Consider the following 22,385-nt stretch of genomic DNA (forward strand, 5'->3'; position numbering starts at 1 on the left):
CAGAGAAAATGGCACAGAGATTGCTTTCAGCACAACCTTGTAGTCTGAGCTTTTATGAAGTTGTTAAATGTTTTGAGCTTTTGTTGACAGTAGGCCTGTTTTTACTTATTTCATTAAAGAGCTTAACATATAGCTAAACAAATTGTTCCTATTATTGTTTCCAAATGAGGGTTGTCCTTTACAACACACCTTATTTATGGGAGATACAGACAATGCTGCCTTCAATTTGCAGTCCTTCCATGTTCTTCCTGCATTTCTTTTGTCTCCCTCTATTTGAAATGAAAGTCTGTGAAGGAAAAACATGAAACTGACAATTGCTCTCAGTTTGAAAGCACCTCCAACACATTTTCAAAAAATTAATAAATTTACAGATACCATAATATAATGCAGTAATTTAAAATATAGGGCGGCACTTTTAAACCATATTGATTTCTAGCAGAAAGTGAAGAGCAAATGCTTAAATTTCTGACTGAAATAAGCAGGACTTAAATGTTATTGCTCACACAGTTCTATACATGCTAACACAAGTAAGTCTGAATACAATCTATGGGACTTATTTCTTAGAAACAGTGCCCCAATTTGGCCCCATCAAGCCTTGTGTTGTTATTAATAGTTTGGTTATGTGAAGAATTCAAAAAACGTACAAATAGAGCCTAATGTATACACTATAGCTTTAGAATTTATCTCCACACCCCTCTCTTCTCTACGTTTGACCAGCTTTGAATGCCAGTTTTCTCCTAATTCATTTCCAGCTTTGAGGGGAAGTTATAAAAGTCAGTGGTTGCTCTCCACCAATAGATAGATGATCCGATTTATCAATTCTCCTAATCTAATTTCACTAACTGCAAGTTGCTTCTGGTATGAGAGAATTGGCCATCTGCAAGGATGTTGCCCAGGGAATGTCTGGATGTTTTGATGTTTTACCATCCTTGTGGGAGACTTCTCTCATGTCTCCATATGGGGAGCTGGAGCTGACAGAGGGAGCTCATCCACACTCTCCCCAGATTTGAACCTCTGACCTGTCGGTCTTCAGTCCTGCTGGCACAATTGCATCACCAGGGGCTCAATAAAGAACCAACAGCGCACTATACCTTGAGGAAGAGAAAAAAAAACTATTTAATTTAGGAAGGTAAGACAGGGGCTTTATATAGAAAGCAGGAAGAGGAATATTTGATCATCCAGCTGTTGTCTGACTGTCCTAGCCAGCAAAGCGAATAAGTATGAGATGCAGTTCCACAATATCTGGAGGTCTGCCCATTCCCAGATCCTTCAACCCATCCTATTCGAAAGGCTTTTCCATTGGGGTCTGATTTCTCCTGCGGTATCTCATGCCAAGGTTGTGATTAAGCAAAGCTTCCATTCAATTTCCCATAAAGCAAAGGAAATAACTGGGAGTGCTCTACTTCAAGAGCATAGTGACAGAGAGACAGACAACTCATGGAATATGTCTGTTTGACCTGCCAGATGTGCTTTATTTTTTTTAAAGGCTTTGTCCTTTATTCCAGTACATTATTGTTGCACAAAAGACTCCCACTCCTTTAAGAACACTTAATAAAGCTCCCTTAAAAAGCCATAATAAACTCTTCGTGAGTTTTGATTACAAACCCCTGGAACAGTGGTATGGAAAGAAACTCCCATTTAAACCAACAGAGTTTAGTTCCAAATAACTGCACGTGTGGAGTGCATCCAAACTCTATCCATGAATCCAAAGCAACCATATGTCACTGAGTACCACCAGATGTCAAGGAGTCATAGCAGAGGAAGGCTGTTGCCTTCATGTCCTGCTTATGCGCCTCCTGGGAACATCTGTGAGAAACAGCTGCTTTGTTATGATTGGGGAACCTTTGCTTTTTTGGACTACATATCCTCCAACAGCTCCATGCCGAGTAGTGGTTTCTGGAAGTTGGAAGTCTACACTGCCATATAAACCAGATTATCAAAACAGATAATCCACATAATCTGCTTTGAATTGGATTACATGAATTTACATTGCTATATAATCCAGTTCAAAGCAGATAATCTTGATTTTATATGGCAGTGTAGAAGGAGCCTAAGACATTTGTGCCACATCAAACAGTTCCACGAGTTTATTCAGATGCAGGATACTAAATTTTAGTATAAAAATAAACTGAGACAAATATATTATAAGGCTGGGATCAGGAATCTAAAGGCTGCTTTGTACATTCTGCACTATTTCTTTCTCATTATATAATTTAAAATATGCACAAAATTCACACATTTGCATATAAAACAACATTTTCTCTGCATGGAAACAATACTTCAGGATGGAAATGTTATTGTTTGTACACCCCCCCCCCCCCCCCGGCCCCCCAAGAATAAGTTCTGAATTGTGAATTGCCTTTGAAAACTGCAAGCTTTTAAAATATTTTCTCACAGTTACCAATATCTTCTTTTAAGAAGAACTTAGTGAAGAATGACATATCTAAGAATGAGACAACTGCCTCAAGCAGCAGACACCAGGCCAGCAGCATAATTTTGCATTTACTCCTGAGTGACTCTCTCCCAAGCCATTCCCATCTGTGGGATTTTCTGCACCCTCTGTGTACTAGCAAAGTACCAATCATGCAAGAGATGAGGAAAAATAACTATGTCTATCGAGAGTTCTGGGTTCAGTGTTTTCTATGGATATAAAATAAAATACAGTACAGCTTTCAATTTTATATGTGCAATATACAGAATGGGCAGAGCCCACAAGAGTCTGTGTTTGGACTATAATTCCAAATACCCCATAGTTATTCTAGATAGTATGATCAGATTGACTGTGAGATATTTGGAGCTGTAGTCCACAAACGCATGGTTGTGGGGCTCCTGTGTGGTGTTTCTTCTTTTCCTCTTACGCACTGGCTAGGCATTGTTTCATCTGTTCCTATTAGAATTTGACTGCAGCACTCTTTAATATCCATCCTTCACATCAAAACAAATCCCAGTGTCATTTTGCTTAGCTCTAAGCTTGGATGCTATCTTTGATTATATGCAGGCACCATGCGATATTTTATGTCATGAACTTTATTTCATCCTCAATCACATGCACAGTGCTCTATGGAGGAAAAAAAACTGGCAAGGACGGAGAGGGAGGAGAGAAGAGAAAAAGAGAATGTGCCTCTGGAAGTTAGTGCTCTAAATGTAGGGCAGAACAGGCAGTACCCAAAACACACTGCTTTGTCTCGTGGACACCCATGCCCAGATCATTACGTTTTAAATTAAAGCATCTCTAGCATGTAGTTTCTTCAAAACAGCCCTTTTCATAGCAATGGGTGCACAGCCTTGGGAGGCAATTTGGCAGTGAAAGCTAATGCATACCAGAGTCTGGGGAAGTTACTCTTTTGGACTACAGTTCCCAGAAGGTTTCTATGAAATTGTTGGTCTAAAAAAGGTTTTTCCTTAAGTTTGGCTTATTTGGTTGATACATGGTTGCTTACTAAACATGAGCAATAGTACCTACTTCTACCTCGACATGACTGGATTCAATGTCAGGGGAAAACCTTTACCTATCCACTTATTCAGACAAATTGATAAAATATAATTAGAGTTAATTCACTCACCCATCTGATTTTTAGAAACTGTCCCATATGTGGATATGCTTAATAAATGAATCAAAGCTTTTTTAAAAGTAGTTAATTACATTTTAACAGAACAGCCAAATCATAAAACTCAACACATGCATGAAACACAAGGACTTTGTTAGAAATAGGAATGTTTTCTGCCTTGAGGTTTGAGAGCTGATGTTGATTTTTTAAAGGATATACATCATCTATACCTGCCAGACCAAACAAAAAAGCAGAACTAAATAGGATTCTGGACTAAACTGAAATTTTTGATTGGAAATGCACATGTTCCCAACCTTCAATGCATTCCACAGAAGAAAAGCATTTCGCTGCATGCGCCCATTTTGGAAAATGCTAAAAAAACAAAAAAACAAAAAAAACAAAACAGCCCAGCATGAATTTCTGAAATGTGCTTGTATGCTCTAATCCAGTGGTTCTTAACTGTGGGCTGTGGACCACCAGTGGGCCATGAGGACAAAAATCTGGTCCACGAGCCCCCTTCCTTTTTACTTATTTTATTGTATCTATTTTTTTCTGCTCCTTTCGCACCGCCTGCCACTCCTTCCCTGTTGCTGACCATGGCATATGTCCTGTATCAGAACTAAATCTAAAGTTGACTGAAAACTGATTCGTAACCCTTTTGGTACTAATGTTGGAGAGTGGTCCCTGGTCAAGTGATCCCTGGTCAAAAAAGGTTGGGAACCACTTCTCTAATCAATAAGTGACTAATGCCAAAAAAATAGATATGAAGTACAGAACCAACATGGAATAGACCTGAAAGTGAGGAAAGAGAAAGATTCATATAAGGAAGTCCATGTGACCAGTCTGTGCTTATTAAGGTTGCCTGATCTCAGGGATATCCATGTGCCTCTCTGGGCCAGGTTCTAAAACTGGAATAGTTTCAATTTGATAACTTTATTTATTTACTTACTATATTTGTATACTGCCTTTCTCAGCCTGCAGGCGACTCAAGGTGGTTTACAGGGCAAAATTCCATGCCCACAATACCATAAATACAATTAAAAACATTAACATATAATAAAAACCATAACAAAATCAATAAAACATAAATCGTTAGTGTCTCCTTGTTAAAAATATTGTCTGGTCCCATCGTCTAGTCGTTCCATTTTCCTATATCAGTTACTCTGCATTTGCAAACGCTTGCTCAAAAAGCCACATCTTGACTTTTTTCTGGAATGTTAAAATGTTAAAAACTTTAGTGTTATACAGATCTGTTTCAGAAGTTGGAGGAACTGATGGAGGCACCAACTCAGAACTGTAGCCATCTCTTATGTAAGATCTCTCTCGATATCTTGGTTCATACAACCACTGACTCTATATTGTTGTCACATACCACATGCAAGCTGAGAGCTGCATAAAATGTTTCCTTGAGCCTGTGTTGGCTATGGAAAGAGGCCCAGTGTCTGAGGTGTCTTGGAAGAAAGGAGGAAATTCACCCTTCCAAGAAAATTAATGATCACATATTCTGCCATCTCCCACACCCTCTACCCTGCCTTCTGTTGTTAATACAAATTGATTTGACTACTTTAGGGTTGGAAGAAATCACATTTCAGTCCATATTCCCAGGCAAGGATTGAAATCCAATTTTTGTGTAAACCCCTCTTAAAAACCTGATGTGAGGATGGAAACTCTGAGAGGGTGAAAACTCAAGTGGCGATGGTAGCAAGAGGTGATGCTGTAACAAAGCATTCCTGGAGTGATGATGTCACAGTTTGAACTGCAGCCGGAGCGTGTGGCAGCCAGTGCCAGATATGTGGAGGAATGATTAGGGCAGCACTTTATCCTTGTAATTGCTGATGATTTATGGCCATCTTTAAAAATGTTTGTTCATGCACTCCTTTCGTGCATTGGAAGGGGCTATTTCTAGGCTCTGGAGCTTGCTATAAAAAGCATTGTTGAAGCAGAAGTTTTGGGAGTGAGGAGCTCAGCTTTACCCAGTTGTCTGGTCTGGCGTTATGATTGGCCATTCCCTTGCCTGGATTGGGCGGGCATCTGCAGTGTGAAGTTTGGGTGAAGAGGAGGGGCCTGGCAAGGCTGTTGGAAAGTGTGTCCCGCACCCGGCACAGTGCATTTTGATGCCAGACACACTCCTTGTCAGTTCTTTAATCCTCCTTCATATTTTCCAGCTGTTCCTTCCCACCCGCCCCTTAAGGGAGCGAGGGGCCCAATTTGCAGAGCTCTCGTAAGGTGGAGGGTGGAGTTGGAGCACCACCATCTGTTAGAAGGATACTAAGAAGAAAACTAGGTGCAAAAAAGCAAAAAGGTTAATCAATCTTTCAGCCTACTCAAGAGAGGGAGCAGGGGTGTTTTGGATCAATTTGTATTTTGAGATGTGGAGATCTTTTTAACTCTGTGCTTCATCACTGTGAACCAAGTAAGTTCATACCATTCCCAAGCTGGCCCAGGATAATCTGCCTACCATGAAGGACAAAATGACACCCTTATCTTGCAGGTATCTTTTAGGCCTGTTTGATCAAGAAAAAATTTGTTTCTAAATTCGATTCTTAATTGGGGTGTTTTTTTGTTTCGATATTTAAAATATTTACAAAACTTTCCAAAAAAATGTTTTGTTATTTACGAATTTTCGTTATTATTTACAAAACATTTTAGAAAAAAAAATTTTCTTGATCAAACAGGCTAAGTGTGAATGTTGCCGTAATGGTCACCTTGATTAGCATTGAATGGCTTTCTCCCACCCTGGACATTCCATAGATAATATTAGATGATATATAACTCACCATTTGCCTAGTTTCCAACAGACCTCTGAGGATGCCTGCCATAGATGTGGGCAAAATGTCAGGAGAGAATGCTTCTGGAACATGGTCATACAGCCCTGAAAAGTCACACAAGCCGGATGGCGCGCGGAGGCCGCTTGTGAGCCCGCGCGCGCCATCCAATGGGCTCCGGCTCCTGCGCCCCCCTCCTCCTCCTCCTCCTCCTCCTCTTCCTCCCAGCTGGGAGGAAGAGGAGGAGGAGGAGGAGGAGGAGGGGGGCGCAGGAGCCAGAGCCGGATGGCGCGCGGAGGCCGCTTGTGAGCGCGCGCGCGCCATCCAATGGGCTCCTGAGGAAGAGGAGGAGCCAGAGCCGGATGGCGCGCGGAGGCCGCTTGTGAGCCCGCGCGCGCCATCCAATGGGCTCCGGCTCCTGCGCCCCCCTCCTCCTCCTCCTCCTCCTCCTCTTCCTCCCAGCTGGGAGGAAGAGGAGGAGGAGGAGGAGGAGGAGGGGGGCGCAGGAGCCAGAGCCGGATGGCGCGCGGAGGCCGCTTGTGAGCGCGCGCGCGCTATCCAATGGGCTCCGGAGGAAGAGGAGGAGCCAGAGCCGGATGGCGCGCTCAGCAGCAGCCTCCATGCCATTAACGAGCGGAGCTTCAGCTCGTAAAATACATGGGGCTGCTGCTTCGATATTTTTAAACCCTTCCGGGTTTAAAAATATGTTTTGATATCGCTTCGGATATGCAAAAAATAACGATTTTAATACGAATTAACGAATTAACGAAACGAAACCGACAGGCCTAGTATCTTTACCTACTGCACATCGCCTCAGGAGCCCTGTTGGGTTGAGAAAAAAGAAATACATTATATACATATGTAGGATAATTAACGTGGAAAAACATTCCCCTTTTGCCAGCATCCTTTATATTTTCCATCTTTCTTTTCTGTGCACCCCTTGTAAAAGGTAAAGGTTTCCCCTGACATTAACTCTAGTTGTGTCAGTCTCTGGAAGGTGGTGCTCATCTCCATTTCTTATATATATATATAATTCTTTTTATTGAGAATAAAAGATTCCAGAAAAAAAGGTATAGGGTATTTGCTTACATAAATAGTGGGTGAACAATGTAATTAGGAAAGTGGGAAAAGGAAAGAAAAAGGAAAGAAAAAAGGACAATAAATAAATATGAGGGGTATTTTTAAAGTAAGGTCCGTTTGAACATAAGTACACAATGAAAGTTTATTTCAAAAAAGTAAATTTATTTTCAGAAAGTACATACTTCACTCTATTTTTCGACATAGTTGCCAAGTTTGTTCAAACACTTATCATACCACTGAACCAATTTTAAAATACCCTCTTCATAAAAACTTGCCGCCTGCTCCGATAACCAAGAGTTCACTGTAATCAAAGAAGGGCGACCGGAGCGGTCCTCATCATGGATGTTGTCACGGCCATCTTTGAATTGTCGTACCCACTTACGCACTTTGCTTTCACTCATAACAGTATCACCGTACACTTCACAAATCTGTCGATGAATTTCTGCAGCAGGCAGGTTCCTTGCTGACAAAAACCGTATCACTGAGCGAACCTCACATGCGGCGGGTGAGTTGATAGTCATAAACATTTTTAAATGCACGCAAACTACTAGTGTCTACAACAAAACAGACCTTACTTAAAAAATACCCCTAGTAAAAAAATAAAATAAAAGGTGAAAAGAAAAGCAGAAGGATATAGTTGTACTTCCAGGCCTCTTCCAGCTGGGGAGTCTTCTTTCGTTTAGTTTAATATTTTATTCTCCTCATGTCGGTTTTTAAAAAATTAATTTTGATTTTACCTTTCTTTTAAGTCATTTTTACATATATCTTTATCTTTTCTCTATTTAAGAATTCCCTGAACTTTGCCCAGTCTGTTCTTTGTGGTTGTATACCATTTTGTGCTAGTCTTATGGATATCATCAATATGGATCTTAGCACACCCATAATCATGATATCCATTATTTTAAAATCCATCTTTCTATGGTGGGTGTTTCTTGTGTTTTCCATAATTGGGCCAGGTTAATCCTTGCTGTCATTACCAGAGAAATGAAGATCTTGTTTGTACTTTTCTCCATCCCCAAGTCCGTCATTCCTAAGAGGTAGTATTCGGGTTTGAACTCAAATTTCATATGAAGAATTGATTCTATTTTTTGGGTGCCAATAGCTTTTAATTTCCTTATACTTCCATCCAGTCCCGTAGCCAGGATTTTGATTGGGGGGGGGGGGGGTGAGTCTGAGTGAAAGAGGGTCTACCCTCTGGGATCCCATAACTCAGATACTCTATAATGCTACTGTTGATCTAGATGAGATAACAGGGTAGGGATGGGAATCGTGTTGACCTCCAGATATTGTTGGCGTGCTGCTCCCAGTAGCCTAGGGTAGTCAGTGGTGAAGAGTGGTAGGAGTTGCCGTCAAACATCATCTGAAGGACCCCATGATGCCCACTCTTTTTTATTTTTTAAACTTTTATTTATTGTAGTTTTAACATATTCAGTGTTTAAACATTCTTATACTTATCACTTCCCCTTAACAAAATGTACAGAACATATATGTCTTAATGCCTATAATATTTCATCCTCCCGTTTCATTACATATTGTCCAAGCACCCAGTGCTGACCCTTCACCCCAGACCAGCCAATTACAATACTTATTTCCAAAAATCAGTTGTTTCTATTACAGGTTTGTTCCCCTTACCTTCTATATATACATATTCTGTCAATTTTCCCAAATCTTCCCAAAATAATCTTTTTTTGATAATCCTCTTTTAACCTGTATGTTTCCTGTCAGTTTATCGTTTATTGCAATGTCCCAGATCTCCCTATACCACTCTTCCAATTGGCACTCCCCTCCTTCTTTCCATTTTTTAGCTATTAAAAATCTTACTGCTGTTACCAGATTGGGAATTAATTCTTTTAGTTCTTTTGGTATTTTAACATTATCAATAAATGACAGCAATGCTATCTCCAGTGTTCCTATTTTCTCTGGGTGATTCTTCTTATTTCTTGAAATACATTTTTCCAAAATTTTTGAACATATTTACAAGACCACCACTAGGGAGCTGCGTTGCTATGGCAATGTCCTAACTCAAGCCACCCATCAGCTGACAATAACAACATACATTTAAACTTACATTTTAATTATACATTTCATTACAGATGCCCACTCTTGATATTGATTTTTCCCAATGTCTATCGCAGATTGATAGATACTATCCATTGTTTTCTGGAGCATGAATTAACATTATTTGGTTTCACCACAAAGCATGTTGAATATTTTTACCAAAAAAATCATATTAATGAATCTTAGAACTTGAAAATGCTTTATTAAACTACAATTTTGAGAATCCAGCATATCCAATAAAGGAATTTTCCCAAGCTATGGCCTACTTCATCAAATATATGAAGGACTAACTGTACACAGCCATGCGTTGCTGTGGCCCTCAGAAAACAGAGGAATTCCAGATATGAAACAATCTGGGCTAGGTAACAACTCCCCACAAAAGTTTCCTGCAGGCAGGAAGAAGCCTGGCTTTTAAGCTGCAAAGGTAATCAAGCTGGGCAATTGCAACATTCACATCTGGCTCAAATAGAAAAGAGTACTTTTTTCCCCGCTGGACCTTTCACATATCTTTAAAGAGGATGGTGACTGGTGGGAGGGAGGGAGGGAAGGCCCATGTGCACTTCCAGCATAGTGGAGAAGGGTAGACTCAAAGGGAAGGAAGGGGCCCTGAGGGGGTGGTGGGTTGCAGAGAGAGGGGGAGACCCCCAAATCGGAGACCTGGAGAAGCCAAGGGTCTTCCAGCCCACCGGAGCCTTCCATGCTCCCTACAGCTGTTTGTTTTTTATTCCTTCCACAGGATGGGGCTGGGGCCAAGGGAGTCATTTACGCACATGTGCTGTATTGTCTTTTAGCTTTTGAGGGTTTTTAAGTCCTTTCTGCTATGTTTTTGTGTTTTTATGAGTGATGGTCACTCGCTGATTTCATAGGTGTAGTGTGTCCAAATTTCGTGTCAATTCGTCCATGGTTTTTGAGTTATGTGCATCCCCCAAATGAACAGTGTGTGTGTGTGTCTGGGATTTCCATCGTTCTTTCTGTAGTACATGTGGATGAGGAGTCAAATTTGTTGACAAATCAAGGGAAATGAAATGCAGGAAAGTACTAACACTAAACACTTCTATAGAAACTGAGTATTCAGAAAAAGCTTGATGGAAATATAAACTTTCTGGTATGAGGTACACAAATTAGGTAGGTACTTTTGTAAGAAGCTCTGGTCTGAAGTTAGATCTCTGAAAGCTGGAGGAAGTTAGCATGAACATTTCTTAGAAAGGACACTGGGCTTTTCTGTGTTTTTTCTCCTACAATTAAATTCATGTAGATGTGAACCAGCTTCTTTTTTAAAAAAGTGAGTTGTGATTCTATTTGTGATTTTTTTTCCCCCACAGAAAAAAGTCAAAACTCAGTATGAAAAGAAACAGGCATCCTGTGAATTGATAGCAGAAAATGGTAAGATAAAAATAAACAAAAAGCACCTTGAAACTTTTCTGTTAAAAGTGAATACAGGCACAACAAGGGATACAGTTAGATAGTCCCTTCCAGTCATATCTTATATGTATGCAATATAGACAAACTAACGAGTAAATCTCTGCCAAACATGTCTTTATCTTGTCGCTTCACCTATTCTCAGGAAAGGTAACCTGTACAAATTCAGGTTTAGAAAACAGAGGGAATAGTCCAAAAAGTTTGGCTAACATCAGACAGAACTCCTTCTGTACCAGCACAAGGCTATATAGCTCCAGTCCAAAATGGTATTAAGAGGGCCAGCCAAAACACTGATTAGAATACAAATGGCATCATATAGTTCTGATGGGATGATGGGAGGCACAGAGGCATAGAGATGGTGCCAATTTGGAGAATATAAACATCAGAGCATTGCTCATGGCAGCGGGATCTGCATAAAGCAATCTCATGTGAACATAAATTATTTTGTAAAATCCTTTGTTCTTATAATCTCACACATGCCTACATTCTTTGGGTTGTCTATTACATTACCCTAGCCTGAGTATCATTTGTAATAGGCAGGTATTATTATTGTCTTTGAGTGAGACAAAAACAGCTTTAGCAGCTGTGCCAACTTACTCAGCTAAGGAATTTTTCCTAAATAAGCAGCACTTTTATTTAACAAATGTACGTTTAGTTTGGGAATGAAGCAAAAACAGCAATGTATTTAAAGAGGAGAGGGCTTCTAGCAGAGAGCATAAAAGGATCAAACATTTGTCCAAATAACTGCCTGCATAGCACCATTAAAGAGGCAACGATGCTCCCTCCTAGTACACAGTGGTGCAGTGTAGTTATTTAAACTGCAAGTGATCTTGTAAGGACTCCTAGATAGCAATATTCATTGCAGTGGATCTTTGATGTCTGCTGATATCAAAGATCCATTCCACGACTCCTGTAGATATCAAAATTCATAGATGGTCAAGTCCCATTATATACAGTGGCATAGCAAAATGGCATTCCTTCTATAAAAAGGCAAAACCAAGGTTTGCTTTTTGAAGATACACACACACACACACTCATTCATTCATTGTTAATTAGATTTGATTAGATTTTTTTTATTTTATTTGGATTTTATCCCATCTTTCTCTTGAGTCCCCCCTAGGGGGTTGAGAAGGGCAGGGTAGAAATGTCCAAAATAAATAAATAAATAGAGACTCAAGGTGGCTAACAAGCAACACCAGTGGTTGATTCCGTGGATCCAGAATCCATGAATATGGAGGACAGGTTGTACTTCGCTTACTCAACATGTTAAGCCAGTCTGCTAATGGACCCCTGGATATTTGCCATCATGGCCTTCTCGCCTATGCAAAACCATATAAAAATCCTCTCCTCCCATTGTTATGAATACCATAGTGCTTCTGGGAAGGGCTGCCCCCTTTACTTGAAGAAAGGGTCACCTGCATACAGAGTCTGCACTCTTCTAGCAATTATTCCATTCTGCTTTGTTTGGACTCTGATATGTAGGTTCCCCAAGCTATTAACTTACTACTATTATTAAGCATCTAATACTAGAAGTAAAAACCATGCATGCCTATACTCAGTAATTGGAGCTGGTATAATTTGGGCCGGTGGCACAGTGGGTTAAAGCGCTGAGCTGCTGAGCTTCTTGACCGAAAGGTCGCAGGTTCGATTCCGGGGAGCGGCATGAGCGTCCGCTGTCAGCACTAGCTTCTGCCAACTTAGCAGTTCTAAAACATGCAAATGTGAGTAGATCAATAGGTACCGCTCCGGCGGGAAGGTTACGGCGCTCCATGCAGTCATGCCGGCCACATGACCTTGGAGGTGTCTATGGACAACACCGGCTTTTCGGCTTAGAAATGGAGATGAGCACCACACCCCAGAGTCAGACATGACTGGACTTAATGTCAGGGGACAACCTTTACCTTTTTATAATTTGGGCATAGCAAGCATTCATATCTTTCATTTCTTGTTTGTTTGTCATAGCCACACTTTCTTCCTTCCTTCATCAGTTAGCTTGCAGTTAGTCTGTTCATCTTCCATTTTGTAGTCTGCACTTTTCTCTACTCTTTATTTGAAGATCACATGTTACAGAGCCTCTCGCCATGAGATATTATGATATTTTAAAAATATTTTTAAGTAAAAGTACTTCTCATGTTTTTACCAAGAAGACTAGGCTGGCTTTATATTTTTCTGCTAGACAGTATGTGAGTGTTGGTGTTATGGGACTGGTTGTTGTTCCGCTTCTGCTTTTGAATAATTATTTACTTTTGTTGTGAGATACACATACCCACTCAGCAAGCATCACAGTGCACATTGCCAGTTATGAAATCACCAACTGATTTGGATATACAATTCCTTTTGCGGCATTAGGCACAGTGTAATATCAGATAAAACAAGAGTGGAAAAGGTTTCTCCTGAAGTTTTTGGACTGTAATGTTCATGATCCCTCAGCTAGGGCTGAGGAGGTTTATAGGCCAGAAACTTTTGGATTGCCACAAATGCCTACCTCTGATATGACCTAAGATTTTAACCACAACATTGTTGAATTATATATATCTCTCACTAAATAATCCTGAAAACTAATTAGAGTTGTTCAACTAGGAATCTGATTTCCTGCTTAGAAACATTAGACGGTTGTGGTCAACCAGGCAGCTATTCCAGAGAGATTTTTGCTGAAGTATAGCTTACTAATTGGATTGCTCAAAGATCTTAAAATAGGGGCAGGAAACCTTTGACCCTCCAGATGATTTGGACTTTAATTTCCAAAAGCCTGAGATAGTGTTGCAGTTTAAAATATTTAGATGGCACCCCCCCCCCCAGACCCAATATTTCCACCTTTAAACACCCCTCCATGGTAGCTTTCGAATTAGGTTAGAAATGTTGTTTAGCACAGGATTACTAGATTTGAATGTGGAAGGTTATTTACTTTTATCATAAAAGTAAAATGAAGTAAGATGATGAAGATAAACATTAAAGTTACTTACATATACTGCCTTCTTTTTGCTCTCCTTTTTTCCTTGAACAAGTCAACACAACCGATTTACATGAAGCAGCAAAGAAATGTGAAATAGAGCTGCTAGAGAAGCATACAAATAAGATCACAACACTCCAGCAACAACAACAGGAGGAGTTTCTGAAAGAAGCTGACCTGACTGAAGCTAAAAGACTTAGCCAAGATGTTAAAATCCAGGTTGGATTAGACTATTCAATATTACTGTATTAATAACTGCTTTGATTACTGTGCAACTATACTCCCTTTTGTCGGCCGTATCGGGGCAAATCCTACTATTAGACAAAGTGAGGTGATGTCATAGGTCACTGCTTTTTAAACTATGAGTCTTAACCCCAAATGGAGTCTCCTTACCTCAATGCTGGGGTCACAAAAACTTGTCAACAGTAAAGGGTTTCTGAATGCTACACTCTTACACAAACCTGTTGCCAACAACATGCAGTATTTACAGTGGACTCGGCAGAAAATGCTTCAGCTGTACTCCACAAAAGGGAAAATCAGCCTGTTTAGCAAGCCTTAAAAATGCTGATTTATTATCAGTCCCATAGAAAATTCTCAGTTGGAAAGGGGTCGTGAGTGGAAAAAGTTTAAAAAGACCTGCCATGGGTGACAGATCTTGTAGTGGAAGTGAATGCATCAGGACAGAGCTCTGCTTGTGATAGGGAAAAGGAGAGCGGGAGGGAGGACTCTGGGTCTTGTGGCTAAACTAACATCAGGGGAGGAAAAGGTCCTTATGCATTCAGCTGCCAGTGGTATGGGGAATGTTGGGAAACTCCAGCTGCCTAGACAATTCATAACACAGTGTCTTTCTGCTGGAAAGTGATGGGATGTGTGTCCTGGAAACAGGATGCAAAGGGTAAGTGTGGCATGGATTGGCCAGGCAGCATTTCGACTTGCCTCTCCCTTGATTTCTACTTTTTACAAAGAGTTTATGTAAGTCAAATTGCACAACACAAAATCCCCCCCCCCACTTCCCTTTTCTCCTGTAATTTTTTTTTATAGTGGAGCAAAACGCTCCTTGAGAAAACTTAGCAGGTGTTGGATGTGTAACTAGCCCTCTTTCCTTAAAGGCAGAAATAGAAGAAGCAATTTCTGGAATTTTTCAGATTTCAGAATTCCTGCACAACACATTGGGATATTGAATACCCACAGAAAATTGTGCAAATTCATTATTCTTTCCACTGGCAGGAAATGTTTCTCAATCTGGGCATGAATAATTGGATATTCTTTCAATCTTTAGTTAGAATTTTTGATTTGTAGTTATTGGAGTTAGAAAGTTGTTTTTGCAAAACTCACATTCCCAGACTTCCCGGGACCAATATGGCTGCTATTTTTAGTGTTAGCAATGTAATATTTCATGCTATTTCTTTATTTTCTACTGTAGGAAGAAAACGACAAGAATTTAGAGTTTATGCAGGAACTATCTGAGAAGTATAATTTGCTGAAAAGAAAAGTGGATGAAAGACTTGGAGGTCAGAAACATTTTAAAATAATGAATTTCTGTTGTAGTTTCTGTTACAGTATGGATGCATGTTGGTTATATCCATGTTGGCTATAGGCTATATAACTGACAATAATTCAAAGTCACATAGCCTTTGTTAAGACAACAACTAAAAAGCAGGAGGCAATCCTTAGTAGAGTAGCTCTGCTTGACTAACTTGATTTAATTGATTTTGTTTGGTCTGCTCTAAAGATTAAGTTTAAATACCCTGAAGACACCAGATCCCATCTTATCTTGGAAGCTATGCAGGATCAGCCCTGATTTATAGTTGGAATATATGCTGTAAACTAGGGAGGAACCTACAAAATTACCACTGTGTGTTCACCATAAATTAGGAGGCAAGTTGGATAATTCCCTTATTTATCTCTGGGATTTCCATTTTGTGCTTCACCCCGCTGTTTATGGCATTATACATATGGAACAATAGACTTTTTTCAGTTTTATAGGAGGTTGTGTTTCAAGGAGCTGGGAAACAGAAGTGGAAGGGAAGAAATAACCATTGGCAAATGACCAAACCCCAGTTGTTTACCACAGAAAATGGAAGTACAGAAAGTTGTGGCAGAAACAGAAGCAGCTTATACTACTGAACATTTCTTGAGTAATATTTTCATGACCACTACAAAGGCTTTAGTTACAGATACACGTTCAGAGAAATATTACTTAAAGGATGTTCATACACAACCTTTCCCATCATGTTCCTCTTTTCTCAGAACTTAGCTATGCCTGCCCATATATCCTGAGAGCCACCATTGTGCAGTGCTTTGAGTGTTGGATTACAACTCTGGGAGAGCATGAAAATCTACTATGTGATCTTTGGCAAGTCATGCTCTCCCAGGGCCTTTCTACACATACCTAAAATCCAGGAGGAAGCACATTAAAATAATCCCTCTGGTAAGTTTTGAGGAAGGAATGGGGGACTGGAAAGGGGCATCCTCCCACTCCTTCGGGCTCTAGGATCCCAAAGAACCGGCAGTGGAGATTGGCCCCTGGGATTGTGGAACATGGTCCCGGAAGTCAGTTCCCACAAGCCCACTTCAACATACCTGGACCTTTCAATAAGGTCCGTATCAATTGGTGTGTTTAATTAATCCAAATTAAACTGGGAAAATCCAGTTTACTTTGGATTAATCCAGGTTTACTTGAGGCATCATTTGGACGCTTCAGGTAAACTTGTTACCTATCACCAGTTGGGGGCCTAAAGTAGAAGGTTCCTCAGTCTCAGAGAAATGCAATGGCAAACTCCTTCTGAAGAAATCTTGCCAAGAAAACCCCATGATAGGTTTACTGTAAGTAAAAAATGACTTGTAGGCACACAAAACCACCAGCAATACATGTGTTCACTGGTATGAAAAAAAGGTAAATATATTTTCCATTATTCCTATTTCCTGGTAGGTAGCCCATATCTATGTACAATTCTCCCTAAACTTTGGCTCATTATATTTGTTATGTCCTCTGGAGATCTCCATCAGCTGTAGCAGCAATATAGTTAAAGCTCTAAATGAGACTTCCATTCACCTGTTCATGTCTTTGACCTGTTCTTTTCCTCTGAATTCATCCTCAAGAAATTTAAGGAAAGCATATTCATTATTTGTTCCCAGGTTGAAAAACTTGTTTCCTGACAGTTAGGAAACCAGGATGGGGAAAAAAATAAACCAGTGAGAATTCTGTGAAATTTTCTCCTTATAGTCTTTTTCTCAATCTGTATATTAATCCCTTTTTTTCCAACAATGTGGGTATCATTATATAGTTTGTAAAGTCATTGATTTTCCAGCACATCACTTGTATCACCAAAGCAAGTAAGTTATTCTTACTATCTCCTATCTGAAAACAATAGTCATAAAATTTAAAAAAATGACTTCCCACCTCCCAAATTAAAAACATATGGTGAAAATATTAATGTCACCCCACTAACTTACTATCTTAATTAAATTATATTCAAGTCTGTTGTGGAAGAAATGTTTTGCAGACAAAAACACAAGGTTGTTTGCACATAAATCCTGCTTTCTGTCCAGAAACTGCTTTTTAAAAACCTGAGTGAATACCTCTCTAGAAACATCTAGGTTCTCCAGCATGACTCTATGTTCAACTTCCATCAGAACTTGATCATAAAGTCTCACGGGAGGACATAGAGATTCCTAGAAATAATATTTTAAAGAAATCCACAAATAATCACAATTTTAGCTGCCTATGAAAGCCCAAAACAGCTGGGGCCAGCCAAACTTTCTTTGGGAAGGAATTCCACAGATGGGCTATTCCTAGTGACCAAGCCCTGTCACATGTCCACACTGAAGTGTCCAGACATGCAGCATACTGTGTTAGAAAATGAATAGTCCTACACAATATTCGTCCAGAACACAAAAGTTCCAAAGTGTTTTGGAAGAATTATTTTGTGTAGAAAAACTCATCAGGTTTTAATGCAAAATCCTGTTTACTGCTTATAAAAACCACTTTTATTTCCAATGTTGTTTGCTGTTTTTTCCACAGAGCCCCAGAAAGTACATGACGAAGAGACACGTTTCCTGGCAGAATCCTATGAGATGTCGAAGTCATCCTTACAGGTGCTCCTTCCTATGCTCCTAGGGGGTAGAGAACTCCTGAGTCACTTCAGTATCAGACCAAAAACAGAGAAAAGACAGTGCAGTTCTAGCTGATGGCTACACTAACCACCACATCACATGGGCTGATTTGCCTGTCATACATCGCTTGCTCTCCACTTTCAGCACAGAGCCCATTAGATGACACACAAGGACTTCTGGCCAGATTCTGTGCCAAAAGAGGAGAGGAAGCGGCAACATGGGAGCCTTCGAAGTTAGCAACAACACTTTCCTCCCATGGGATGGGAAGTAAGGTACACTTTCCTCCCATGGGATGGGAAGTAAGGTACGATGACTTCTCCATGCCCCCTCCCCCACCAGGAACCCATGGATTTGCCACAGTGAGGTTTGTGATGAGGTTGTAAACATTTGTATCACAGTTCTGTAAGATTATCTCAATTTCATGGATCCACTCAAATAAACAAATTGCCCTAAATAATTGGTCCCATGAAGATGGCAATTAACAGTAACAAAAAGATTTTCCATTTAGAGCAAGGATAGAGATCTTTTGACCCTCAAGATGTTTCAGATCCAAACTCTCATAGTTCTTTACTATTGACTGTGCTGGCATGATGCTGTTCTGAATTTTAGGCCAAAACATTTTAGAGACAAAGAATCCTCATTCCTAAATTGGGGAGAAATTAGACAAACTGTCACATCGGTAATTAGCAGTTGATGTAAATTTTTTTAGAAGTAAAAAAGCAGGTTATTGAGCTGTGTGGATCAAGATCCTGATGTGAAACATAGAGAAGCTTTAGTGATTTCCCCCCCAATGCTGTCCTAAGCTGGATTAGGTCATATTTATATCTTATTTTCCCTGTGTGGTCAGCTGTGAATACGCACATATGGTAATACTTCTGCGCATGCACAGCACAGCTCCGGAATCTTCTGTTAAACTTGAAAAGGATTGGCGGTTGGCCCCGCCCACACTCCCCTCGAGAGCATATATAGCCCATGGGCTGGCTAACCGCCTCAGTTCTCTTCATCCGTGCTACTCAGACAGCTCAAAATCTTCAATATTAATAATCTTTGATCTGCCTGACTAAACTGGTGAAGTTAAGCTATTAAACTTAAATAAACTAGAAGCAACGCTTTAAAAGACCTAAGAATGTCGCATACTACAGGCTTTAAGCAATGCAATGCCTGTCAGGCGAATTATCCGGATAACAATGCACATTCTCTATGCATCATTTGTTTGGGTGAAGGACATCTATAACAAACTTGCTCTATTTGTCAGTCCTTCACCCCACAAACTAGAAAAAATAGGGAAATACGTTTAAAAGCAGCCCTGTATGAACGGGCGCTTCTTCCCCCTGTACCGAAGTGGCAAAATGGCGACCCAAAACAAATAATGGAATCAAACTTATCTGTGAAGACACTCAAGAAGGTTAGGAAAACCAAGAACATTAAAAAAAACCAAACCGGCCAAAAAAATCGGCCGAGACGACCTCTGGAGCTGATACAAACTCCAAAGAGGTGTTGGGGATCAGCCTCGGTGTGAACCTGAACCTGATCCTCTGATTGTATTTCCTGATGCTACTGAAAATGTATTTCCTGATGCTAATGAAAATGTTGATTCTGAGGTCAGTGTAAAAGAAACTCCTGCAGGCTTGGAAAGTGAAAGTACACATTCTCATGAGAATGTTTCAGAGCCAAGCAGTGACTTTCACTTCCTTCTAGCTCGCCAGAGAAGCTAACACCTGGGATCCTTAATGAGGATAGAAGAGGACAGATTTGGCAGAACAGGTGTGAATCACAGAGTTTGCGAAGGTCAGCCAGATTGAAAGAAAAGGAAACAAGTACTTCAAAGCCTGGAGGCGTGTCACGAAACAGATTCCTTGGCTTTAAGTGCCTCTCGGGTTGACTCTTTAGATCAGGCATCATTTTAGACTGAGGCATTACCTTGGCAGATCTCCCGTTTCCCATGGCCTTCATCCCAAGAGGCTTCTACTGCTCCAAGTATGGCTAGTGGATTGCTAACAGGTTCCAGGATTTTACAGTGTTGCTTTGGATTTTTGATCTAGAACATGGATATTTCTGATCGCTGATTTTTAATGTGGCTTTTTGACTTTGCATTTTCCTCTATTTTGTAACAATTTTTCATCAGTGAAAAGGGATTGTTTTTCCCACAGTCAAGTGTGGTGGATTGCTGTCTTAGGGTCTCGTTTCCTGCTCTGGGTTGCAACAGGAGGGGGGAAGACCCTCCTCCCTCTGGAGCCGAGGCAGAGGCAGAGCCGGGATCAGCTACAGCACGCCCCGAGCATGCACAAGAAGGAAATGAAATAGAGCCGGCATCAGCAAGGGCACGCCCTGCGTATGCGCAAGATGAGACTCAGGGAAGCACTAACATGACCCTGATGCTATCGGCGCCGGTCCCGCCTACAAGCCACATGGGTGAAGTGGAGGAGGAGCCAAGAAGGGCTCCTCCAGCGATGCCTCCCTCACCGGCGGAGATAAGAAATAACGTAAGAAGATCTGTGTGGCGCCGTGCGCATGCGCCATCACGCTCTAGCAAAATGAATAGAGGACGTCGGGACCAATTGACCTCGAGTGATTTCACTTCTTTTTGCTCAGACTCTTCATGCTCAGCAAGAAAATGTAGACGTGCAAGGGCACATAGAGAATATTCAATCTCCTTCTCCAGATCTTCACACTGGGGAGAGTGGAGTGATAGGAATGCCTTTCTTCCTCCACATCCAGGGTATTACCAAATAACACCCCAAGGACAATTCATTTATTTCGGCGAGCCACCTATGCCATCAACATCAAACCAAGGAGGAGACTGGCTGCCTACACATATCAACCCTCCAATACAACAGAGAGATGCTGTTATAAAGTACAAAGAAAGTAATCAGTCATCTGTGCAAGATTCAGACCCTAGGAATGATGGACTAAAACAGCAAAGTAATCATCATCCCTTAAAGGATATACAGCTACCATCCAGTAATATAAACACAAAGACAATAGAACAACAACGCCAGGCAGAACAAAAAATGATTGAAACCTTTGACTCAGATTCTTCTGAAGAAGTGTTAGATACACCAAAAGGAGAAAAGGACTTAGAGCCTCTTGTAAACCGCCCTGAGGACTTTAATAAATTTATTCAGTTAGTTGGGAGAATGATAACAGCTCTAGATATTTCTGCTCCAAAGCCACCCTCTACGGTGGATGAGCCTATGTTTCCTCCAGATCAGCAAGACACTCCATCAACTACAACACTCCCAACTCTACCTTATTTACTGAAATTAACAAAAGTACCTGACATTTCTCTTTCAGCTGCCCCAGCCATTCCTAGGAGAGTAGACTTTCTCTACAAGGTTGACCTCTCCTCAGCAAAGTGGATAGCTCGTCCCACTACACCTAACACAGTGGTACCGGAAGTGGCAAAATCTAGGAGACCTAAAAAATATTCCATTACCCCACCTGAAAAGGAGGGTAAAAAGATAGATTCCCTTGGGAAAAAAGTACATATGGCAGCAGGATTATTTGCTAGGATAGCACATTACGCAACATATATGAGCGGTTACCAGAATTTTCTCTGGAATAAAATTACTCCATATATTGACCTCTTGCCATTAGAAGACCGTTGTCTTCCTAAGGCATTTCAAACAGAAGCAATAGCTCTCGCTAGATTCCAGAAGGACCTTGGTAAACATATGGCTGAGACTTCGGGTAAATTATTGGCCTCAGCCACAGCCATAAGGTGGCATGCATGGCTTCGTGCCTCCTCATTATCTGAGGAAAGCCATTTATTGGTGGAAGACCTTCCCATGAATGAGGAAGGCTTTTTCGACCCAACAACCAATGATAAAATAAAACACTCAAGAGAGGTACTCCAAGCGGCCGGATACAGGTATTCTTGGCAGCCAGGTGCCCAGCAGAGACCACGCTGGCAACAATCAACACCCATGTATCGTAAGAACTATTTTAATGGGTATAATATGGGTCAGGGGAACAGGAATGTTTCTTCAAAATTCCAGCCCAATCGCAAACAGAGATATAATGCCAGGCCTAGATACCAACCCTATATCAAAGACCACGGGAAATGCAAGGCGCCGTCTTTGATATTCCTCATGCTAATGAGATTCAAGGACAAACAGGTTTACTAGAATTTACTATGCCCCATGTTCATGAGTTTTCCCAATTACCAATGTTTGTGGATAGGCTTAGACCCTTTCTACATATTTGGGCTACTATTACCACCAATAAATGGGTTCTTCAAATTGTAGAGGAAGGTTATTCTATAGAGTTTATATCACAATCCCCGTTGGGCCACTTAAAATCTACCCCAGAATCTCCACCCCTGTTAGAAGAAGTTACAAAATTGTTAAGGGGCAATTTCCCCCCTTGAACCCTCTAAGTTTCACGAATGTTTTTTCTCACGATATTTTTTGGTATCCAAACGGGGAGGTGGTCAATGTCCCATCTTGG

General features: G+C 40.7%; 1 protein-coding gene across 2 annotated transcripts in view; it reads left to right on the forward strand.

The window, feature by feature from the left end:
* Positions 1 to 22,385, forward strand: part of CCDC69 (coiled-coil domain containing 69) — a 47,185-nt gene that overhangs the window by 16,265 nt on the left and 8,535 nt on the right. Inside the window, exons 2-5 of one of the 2 annotated variants that reach the window (XM_060765478.2) lie at positions 10,774 to 10,834; positions 13,876 to 14,039; positions 15,244 to 15,331; positions 17,845 to 17,918. In XM_060765478.2, coding sequence (XP_060621461.2) covers positions 10,774 to 10,834; positions 13,876 to 14,039; positions 15,244 to 15,331; positions 17,845 to 17,918 — 387 coding nt within the window. The remainder of the gene's footprint in view (positions 1 to 10,773; positions 10,835 to 13,875; positions 14,040 to 15,243; positions 15,332 to 17,844; positions 17,919 to 22,385) is intronic. The other variant, XM_060765480.2, reaches the window with a different exon arrangement.

This window comes from Anolis sagrei, chromosome 2 (genome assembly GCF_037176765.1).
Source record: "Anolis sagrei isolate rAnoSag1 chromosome 2, rAnoSag1.mat, whole genome shotgun sequence".
In the NCBI taxonomy this organism is placed as follows: Eukaryota; Metazoa; Chordata; class Lepidosauria; order Squamata; family Dactyloidae; genus Anolis; species Anolis sagrei.